This window comes from Taeniopygia guttata, chromosome 37, assembly GCF_048771995.1.
Source record: "Taeniopygia guttata chromosome 37, bTaeGut7.mat, whole genome shotgun sequence".
Classification (NCBI taxonomy): domain Eukaryota; kingdom Metazoa; phylum Chordata; class Aves; order Passeriformes; family Estrildidae; genus Taeniopygia; species Taeniopygia guttata.
The window spans coordinates 496,651-506,008 of NC_133062.1; the positions used below are offsets into that span (position 1 = coordinate 496,651).

The following is a 9,358-nucleotide window of genomic DNA, read 5'->3' on the forward strand; positions in this document are numbered from 1 at the left end:
GAATCCGGGGGGATTTTGAGGGGAATTTTTGGGTTTTTGGGGTGAATTTGGGGGTTTTTGAGGGGAATTTTGGGGTGAATTCAGGTCTGGGGGTTTTGGGGATTTTTCAGGTCAGTTTTTGGGGTGAATCCGGGGGGTTTTGGGGGTTTTTGGGGGGAATTCAGGTCCGGGGGTTTGGGGGTTTTTGGGGTCAGTTTTTGGGGTGAATCCGGGGGGTTTTGGGGGTTTTTGGGGGGAATTCAGGTCCGGGGGTTTGGGGGTTTTTGGGGTCAGTTTTTGGGGTGAATCCGGGGGGTTTTTAAGGGGAATTTTGGGGTTTTTGGGGTGAATTGGGGTCCGGGGGTTTGGGGGTTTTTCGGGTCAGTTTTTGGGGTGAATCCGGGGGATTTTGGGGGTGAATTGGGGGCTGGGGGTTTGGAGGATTTTTCAGGTCAGTTTTTGGGGTGAATCCGGGCGGTTTTTGAGGGGAATTTTGGGGTTTTTGGGGTGATTTGGGGTCCGGGGGTTTGGGGGATTTTTGGGTCAGTTTTTGGGGTAAATCCGGGGGGTTTTGACGGGAATTTTGGGGTTTTTGGGGTGATTTCGGGTCCGGGGGTTTGGGGATTTTTCGGGTCAGGTTTTGGGGTAAATTCAGCGGGTTTTTGAGGGGAATTTCGGGGTTTTTGGGGTGAATTTGGGGGGTTTTTGAGGGGAATTTTGGGGTTTTTGGGGTGAATTCGGGTCTGGGAGTTTGGGGGTTTTTCGGGTCAGTTTTTGGGGTGAATTTGGGGGGTTTTTAGGAAATTTTGGGGTTTTTGGGGTGATTTCGGGTCCGGGGGTTTGAGGGTTTTTCGGGTCAGGTTTTGGGGTAAATTCAGCAGGTTTTTAAGGGGAATTTTGGGGTTTTTGGGGTGAATCCGGGGGGTTTTTGAGAGGAATTTTGGGGGTTTTTGAGGGGAATTTTGGGGTTTTTGGGGTGATTTCCGGTCCGGGAATTTGGGGATTTTTCGGGTCAGTTTTTGGGGTGAATTCAGGGTTTTTTTTAGGAAATTTTGGGGTTTTTGGGGTGATTTCAGGTCTGGGATTTTGGGGATTTTTCGGGTCAGTTTTTGGGGTGAATTTGGAGGTTTTTGAGGGGAATTTTGGGGTTTTTGGGGTGAATTCGGGTCTGAGGTTTTGGGGGTTTTTCGGGTCAGTTTTTGGGGCAAATCCGGGGGAATTTTGGGGTTTTTGGGGCGAATTCAGGTCCGGGGGTTTTGGGGATTTTTCAGGTCAGTTTTTGGGGTAAATCCGGGGGAATTTTGGGGTTTTTGGGGTGAATTCGGGTCAGGGAGTTTGGGGATTTTTCGGGTCAGTTTTTGGGGTGAATCTGGGCAGTTTTTGGGGGGAATTTTGGGGTTTTTGGGGTGAATTCAGGTCCGGGGGTTTGGGGATTTTTCGGGGCGGATTTTGGAGTAAATCCGGGCGGTTTTTGAGGGGAATTTTGGGGTTTTTGGGGTGATTTCGGGTCAGTTTTTGGGGTGAATCCGGGGGGTTTTTGAGGGGAATTTTGGGGTTTTTGGGGTGAATCCGGGGGGTTTTTGAGGGGAATTTTGGGGTTTTTGGGGTGAATCCGGGGGGTTTTTGAGGGGAATTTTGGGGTTTTTGGGATATATTTTGGTGTGAGGATTTGGGGATTTTTGGGGTCAGTTTTTGGGGTGAATCCAGGGGGTTTTTGAGGGGAATTTTGGGGTTTTTGGGGTGATTTCGGGTCCGGGGGTTTGGGGATTTTTGGGGCAGTTTTTGGGGTGAATATGGAGGGTTTTGAGGGGAATTTTGGGGTTTTTGGGGTGATTTGGGGTCCGGGGGTTTGGGTATTTTTGGGGGCTGGTTTTGGGGTGAATCTTCGGGGTTTTTGACGGGAATTTTGGGGTTTTTGGGGTGATTTCGGGTCCGGGGGTTTGGGGATTTTCGGGGTCAGTTTTTGGGGTGAATCCAGGGGGATTTTGAGGGGAATTTTGGGGGGTTTGGTGGTTTTTCGGGTCAGTTTTTGGGGTGAATCCGGGGATTTTTGAGGGGAATTTTGGGGTTTTTGGGGTGATTTCAGGTCCGGGGGTTTTGGGGATTTTTCGGGTCAGTTTTTGGGGTGAATCCGGGCGGTTTTTGAGGGGAATTTTGAGGTTTTTGGGGTGATTTCGGGTCTGGGGTTTTGTGGTGAATCCGGAGGGTTTTTGAGGGGAATTTTGGGGTTTTTGGGGTCCGGGGGTTTGGGGATTTTTGGGGTCAGTTTTTGGGGTGAATCCGGGCGGTTTTTGAGGGGAATTTTGGGGTGAATTGGGGTGAATTGGGGTCTGGGGTTTTGGGGTGAATCCGGGGGGTTTTTGAGGGAAATTTTGGGGTTTTTGGGGGGAATCCGGGTCCAGGACTTTGGGGATTTTTGGGGTCAGTTTTTGGGGTGAATCCGGGCGGTTTTGGGGCTCCTCACCCACGTAGTGGTCGATGTCCAGCTGAAGGAAGGTCAGAGTCTCGGGGGGCTGCGGGGGAGGGGCCGGACGGCGCCACTTGGGGGGCACATCCCCCACAAAGAGGGAACCTGGGGGGAAAATGGGCAAAATCGGGGAAAAAATAGAGAAAAATGGTCAAAATTAGAGAAAAACAAAAAAAAATCAGAGAAAAAACGGTCAAAGTCGGAGAAAAAACAGAGAAAAAGAACAAAAATCAGGGAAAAAACCAGAGAGGAAACAGAGAAAAACGGCCAAAATCAGATAAAAGCAAATAAAAAACAGAGAAAAACTGCCAAAAACAGAGAAAAACAACAGAGAAAAACAACAGAGAAAAAAAACAGAGAAAAATGGCCAAAATCAGACAAAAGCAGATAAAAATCAGAGAAAAAAAATCCCCAGAAATTGCCAATAGAATGAAAAAAATCCCCCAAAAATTCCCCTAAAAAAGTCCCAGTAAAATGAAAAAAATGTAAAAAAATATTCCTAATATAATGAAAAAAAATCCCTCAAGAAAAACCCCTAAATGAAAGAAATCCCCATTCATTCCGAATAAAATGAAAAAAATCCCCCAAGAAAATCCCCTACTATGAAAAAAAATCCCCATAAATTTCAAATAAAATGAAAAAAAAAAAAAAAATCTCCAAAAAATATCCAATAAAATGAAAATCCCCCAAAAAAATCCCAATTAAAAAAAAAAAAAATCCTCTAAAATTGTCAATAAAATGAAAAAAAAGCCAAAAAAAATCCCAATAAAATGAAAAAAAATCCTCTAAAATATCAAATAAAATAAAAAAAAATCCCAATAAAATGAAAAAAAAAAATCCCAAAAATCCCCTAAAATACCCAATAAAATGAAAAAAAAAAAAAAAATTCCCTAAAATTTTCACTTAAAGTTAAGAAATTCCCCAAAAAATCCCAATAAAATTAAAAAAAAAAATCCTCTAAAATATCCAATAAAATGGAAAAAAAATCCCAATAAAATGAAAAAAATCCCCCCAAAAAATCCCAATAAAATGAAAAAAAAAATCCTCCAAAATATCCAATAAAATGAAAAAAAAAACCTAAAAAAAATCCCAATAAAAAGAAAAAAAAATCCCCTAAAATATCAAATAAAATGAAAAAAAAATCCCCTAAAATATCAAATAAAATGAAAAAAAAATCCCAATAAAATGAAAAAAATCCCCAAAAAATCCCAATAAAATGAAAAATATCCCCAAAAAATCCCCAAAAAATCCCAATAAAATGAAAAAATCCCCAAAAAAAATCCCCTAAAAATCCCAATAAAATGAAAAAAATCCCCCAAAGAAATCCCAATAAAATGAAAAATAACCAAAAATTCTCTAAAATGTCCAATAAAATGAGAAAAAAAATCCCCAAAAAAATCCCCTAGAACTGTCAATAGAATGCAAAAATTCCCCCAAAAAATCCCCTAAAATGTCCAATAAAATGGAAAAAAATCCCCCAAAAAAATCCCAATGGAAAAAAAACCCAAAAAATCCCAATAAAATGAAAAAAAATCCCCCAAAAAATTCCCACTAAAATGAAAAAAAAAATCCAAAAAATCCCAATAAAATGAAAAAAAACCCCCCAAAAAATCCCAATAAAAGGGAAAAAATCCCCCAAAAAATCCCAATAAAATGAAAAAAATCCCCCAAAAAATCCCCTAAAATGAAAAAAAATTCCCAATAAAATTTAAAAAAAAAAAAAAATCCCAATACAATGAAAAAATCCCCAAAAAATCCCCTAAAATGAAAAAAAAAAAATTCCCAATAAAATTAAAAAAATTCAAAAAAAAGAGAAAAAAATCCCCCAAAAAATCCCAATAAAATGAAAAAAAAACCCCAAAAAATCCCAATAAAATGAAAAAAATCCCCAAAAAATCCCCAAAAAAATCCCAATAAAAAGAAAAAAAACCCAAAACCCCCAAAATTCCCCCCAATTCCCCTCACCGCTGGGCTGTCTGTGGGGGTCGGGGGGCTGCCCCTGCTCTTCCTCCTCCTCCTCCTCCTCCTCCTCCTCGTCCCGGTGCAGCTGCGCCAGCTCCTGCTCGAAGCGGGACGGGCCCCGCGGGGACCCCCGCGGCCGCTTGGGACCCCCCAAATCCCCCAGAGGGACCCCCAAATCCCCCGAGGGGCGCTTGGGGGGCTCCATCGGCACCTGGGGGGTGGGAGAGAAATTGGGGAATTTAGGGAAATTTGGGGAAAATTGGGGGAAATCGGGAGGATAAGTTGGGGGAAATTGGGGGAAAATTGGGGGAATGAATTGGGGGGTTTGGGGAGAGAAATTGGGGAAAATTGGGGAAAGAAATTGGGGAAAGAAATTGGGGAAATTTAAGGAAATTTGGGGAAAGAAATTGGAGAAAGAAATTAGGGAAACTTGGGGAAATTTGGGGGAATAAATTAGGAGAAATTGGGGAAATGAATTGGGGAAAATTGGGGAAAGAAATTAGGGAAACTTGGGGAAAATTGGGGGAATAAATTAGGAGAAATTGGGGGAAATTGGGGAAATTTGAGGAAAGAAATTGGGGAAATTTGGGGAAAGAAATTGGGGAAATTTAAGGAAATTTGGGGAAAGAAATTGGGGAAAGAAATTAGGGAAACTTGGGGGAATTGGGGGAATAGATTGAGGAAATGTGGGGAGAGAAATTGGGGGGTTTGGGGGAAAATTGGGACCCCAAAATCCACTCAGAGACCCCAAAACCCCTTCAGGAACCCAAAAATCCCCTCAGGAACCCAAAAGTCCCCTCAGAGACCCCAAAATCCCCTCAGAGACCCCAAAACCCCTTCAGGAACCCAAAAATCCCCTCAGGAACCCAAAAATCCCCTCAGAGACCCCAAAATCCCCTCACGGACCCCGAATCTCCCTCAGAGACCCCAAAACCCCTTCAGGAACCCAAAAATCCCCTCAGGAACCCAAAAATCCCCTCAGGGACCCCAAAATCCCCTCACGGACCCCGAATCTCCCTCAGAGGCCCCAAAACCCCTTCAGGAACCCAAAAAATTCCTCAGGAACTCCAAAATCCCCTCACGGACCCGAAAATTCCCTCAGAGACCCCAAAACCCCTTCAGGAACCCAAAAATCCCTTCAGGGACCCCCAAATCCTCTCAGGGACCTGAAAATTCCCTCCGGAACCCCAAAACCCCTTCAGGAACACAAAAATTTCCTCAGGAACCTCAAAGTCCCCTCAAGGACCCCAAAATCCCCTCACGGACCCCGAATCTCCCTCAGAGACCCCAAAACCCCTTCAGGGACACAAAAATCCCCTCAGGGACCCCAAAATCCCTTCAGGGACCCCCAAATCCTCTGAGGGACCCCAAAATCCCCTCAGGGACCCCAAAACCCCTTCAGGCACATAAAAATCCCCTCAGGGACCCCAAAATCCCCTCAGGAACCCCAAAATCCCCTCACGGACCCCGAATCTCCCTCAGAGACCCCAAAACCCCTTCAGGAACCCAAAAATCCCCTCAGGGACCCCAAAATCCCCTCACGGACCCCAAAACCCCTTCAGGAACACAAAAATCCCCTCAGGGACCCCAAAATTCCCCTCAGGGACCCAAAATCCCCTCAGGGACCCCCAAATCCTGTCAGGGACCCAAAAATTCCCTCAGAGACCCCAAAATCCCCTCAGGGACCCAAAAATCCCCTCAGAGGCCCCAAAATCCCTTCAGGAACCAAAAAATCCCCTCAGGAACCCAAAAGTCCCCTCACGGACCCCGAATCTCCCTCAGAGACCCCAAAATCCCTTCAGGAACCCAAAAATCCCCTCAGGAACGCCAAAATCCCCTCACGGACCCAAAAATCCCCTCAGGGACCCAAAAGTCCCCTCAGGGACCCGAAAATTCCCTCAGAGACCCCAAAACCCCTTCAGGAACCCAAAAATCCCCTCAGGGACCCCAAAACCACTTCAGGGACCCAAAAATCCCCTCCGGAACCCCAAAATCCCCTCAGGGACCCCGAATCTCCCTCAGAGGCCCCAAAACCCCTTCAGGAACCCAAAAATCCCCTCAGGGACCCCCAAATCCTCTCAGGGACCCCAAAACCCCTACAGGAACACAAAAATTTCCTCAGGAACCTCAAAGTCCCCTCAGGGACCCCAAAATCCTTTCAGGGACCCCCAAATCCTCTCAGGGACACGAAAATTCCCTCAGAGACCCCAAAACCCCTTCAGGAACCCAAAATCCCCTCAGGGACCCCAAAATTCCCTCCGGAATCCCAAAATCCCCTCCCGGACCCCGAATCTCCCTCAGAGGCCCCAAAACCCCTTCAGGAACCAAAAAATCCCCTCAGGAACCCAAAAATCCCCTCAGGGACCCCAAAACCCCTTCAGGAACCCAAAAATCCCCTCAGGAATCCAAAAACCCCTTCAGGAACCCAAAAATTCCCTCACGGACCCCGAATCTCCCTCAGAGACCCTAAAACCCCGTTCAAGAACACAAAAATCCCCTCAGGAACCCAAAAATCCCCTCAAGGACCGAAAATTCCCTCAGAGACCCCAAAACCCCTTCAGGGACCCCAAAACCCCTTCAGGAACCCAAAAATCCCCTCGGAGACCCCAAAATTCTCTCCGGAACCCCAAAATCCCCTCACGGACCCGAAAATTCCCTCAGAGACCCCCAAAACCCCTTCAGGAACCCAAATGTCCCCTCAGGGACCCCAAAATTCCCTCCGGAACCCCAAAATCCCCTCACGGACCCCGAATCTCCCTCAGAGACCCGAAAATCCCCTCAGGGACCCCAAAACCCCTTCAGGAACCCAAAATCCCCTCCGGAACCCCAAAATCCCCTCACGGACCCCGAATCTCCCTCAGAGACCCCAAAACCCCTTCAGGAACCCAAAAATCCCCTCAGGAACCCAAAAATCTCCTCAGGGACCCCAAAATTCCCTCCGGAACCCCAAAATCCCTTCACGGACCCCGAATCTCCCTCAGAGACCCCAAAACCCCTTCAGGAACCCAAAAATCCCCTCAGGGACCCCAAAAATCCCTTCAGGGACCCCCAAATCCTCTCAGGGACCGAAAAATTCCCTCAGGGACCCCAAAAATCCCCTCAGAGGCCCCAAAACCCCTTCAGGAACCCAAAAATCCCCTCAGGGACCCCAAAATCCCCTCAGGGACCCCAAAATCCCCTCACGGACCCCGAATCTCCCTCAGAGGCCCCAAAACCCCTTTAGGAACCTAAAAATCCCCTCAGGAACCCAAAAATCCCCTCAGGGACCCCAAAATCCCCTCACGGACCCAAAAATCCCCTCAGGGACCCCAAAACCCCTTCAGGGACCCAAAAAATCCCCTCAGGGACCCAAAAATCCCCTCAGGGACCCCAAAACCCCTTCAGGGACCCAAAAATCCCCTCAGGGACCCCAAAATTCCCTCCGGAACCCCAAAATCCCCTCACGGACACCGAATCTCCCTCAGAGACCCCAAAACCCCTTCAGGGACCCCCAAACCCCTTCAGGAACCCAAAATCCCCTCAGGGACCCCAAAGTCCCCTCAGAGACCCCCAAATCCTCTCAGAGACCCCAAAACCCCTTCAGGAACCCCCAAATCCCCTCAGAGACCCCAAAATTCCCCTCCGGAACCCCAAAATCCCCTCACGGCCCCCGAATCTCCCTCAGAGACCCCAAAACCCCTTCAGGAACCCAAAATTCCCCTCAGGGACCCAAAAATCCCCTCAGAGACCCCAAAACCCCTTCAGGAACCCCAAAATCCCCTCACGGACCCCGAATCTCCCTCAGAGACCCCAAAACCCCTACAGGAACCCAAAAATCCCATCAGGGACCCCAAAACCCCTACAGGAACCCAAAAATCCCCTCAGGGACACCAAAATCCCTTCAGGAACCCCAAAATTCCCTCAGGGACACCAAAATCCCTTCAGGGACCCCAAATCCTCTCAGGGACCCGAAAATTCCCTCAGGGACCCCAAAATCCCCTCACGGACCCCGAATCTCCCTCAGAGGCCCCAAAATCCCCTCAGGGACCCAAAAATCCCCTCCGGAACCCCAAAATCCCCTCACGGACCCCGAATCTCCCTCAGAGACCCCAAAACCCCTTCAGGAACCCAAAAATCCCCTCCGGAATCCCAAAATCCCCTCACGGACCCCGAATCTCCCTCAGAGAGCCCAAAACCCCTTCAGGAACCCAAAAATCCCTTCAGGGACCCAAAAATTCCCTCCGGAACCCCAAAATCCCCTCACGGACCCCGAATCTCCCTCAGAGGCCCCAAAACCCCTTCAGGAACCCAAAAGTCCCCTCAGGAACCCAAAAATCCCCTCAGGGACCCCAAAATCCCCTCAGGGACCCCAAAATCCCCTCACGGACCCCGAATCTCCCTCAGAGCTCCCCCGTCCCCTCACGCCTCCCGCGCCGCCTCCGCCTTCCTCCTTTTCCCTCAAACCCCCCCAAAACCCCGCGGGGACCCCCTCGGGATCCCATCAAACCTCCCAAAGATGCCAAAAAAACCCCAAAATTCGCCCAAAAAAACCCCAAAATCCCCCAAATTTCCCCCTCAGGGACCCCCGACCGCCCTCACCGCGCTGAGGATCTCCCGCCAATGGCGGACCCGCCCCTTAGCTGCGCTCTGATTGGTTGCTTTTCACCCACGTGACACGCTGTTTCCGGTTCGTGGGCGCCGCCATTTTCCGTATTGGTCATTCCGCTGCCTGAACGCCGCCATATTGAGATTGGAAACCGGAAGTTGCCGCGCGGGAGCCGCCATGTTTCCGTACGGAAAAGTGGGGGCAGCCATCTTGAGTTAACCGGAAGTGCCGTATGAGCGCCGCTTTATTGTGTACGGCAAAAACCGGAAGTTCCCCATGGGCGCCGCCATATTGAAAGTGGCCCCACCCCAACTCGATCCAAAATTTGGGATAAAATCCCTGAAAGTCCCAAAATCCCGGAATTT

At 48.3% G+C, this 9,358-nt stretch overlaps 1 protein-coding gene across 1 annotated transcript in view; it reads right to left on the bottom strand.

Moving 5' to 3' along the window:
* Window positions 1–9,111, bottom strand: part of LOC115491844 (DNA polymerase delta catalytic subunit) — a 76,800-nt gene extending 67,689 nt beyond the window's left edge. The window contains exons 1-3 of the mRNA XM_072921562.1: window positions 8,987–9,111; window positions 4,412–4,619; window positions 2,444–2,551 (exon numbers count right to left, since the gene is read on the bottom strand). Coding sequence (XP_072777663.1) covers window positions 2,444–2,551; window positions 4,412–4,613 — 310 coding nt within the window. The 5' untranslated portion in view covers window positions 4,614–4,619; window positions 8,987–9,111. The remainder of the gene's footprint in view (window positions 1–2,443; window positions 2,552–4,411; window positions 4,620–8,986) is intronic.
* Window positions 9,112–9,358: the final 247 nt, after the last annotated feature.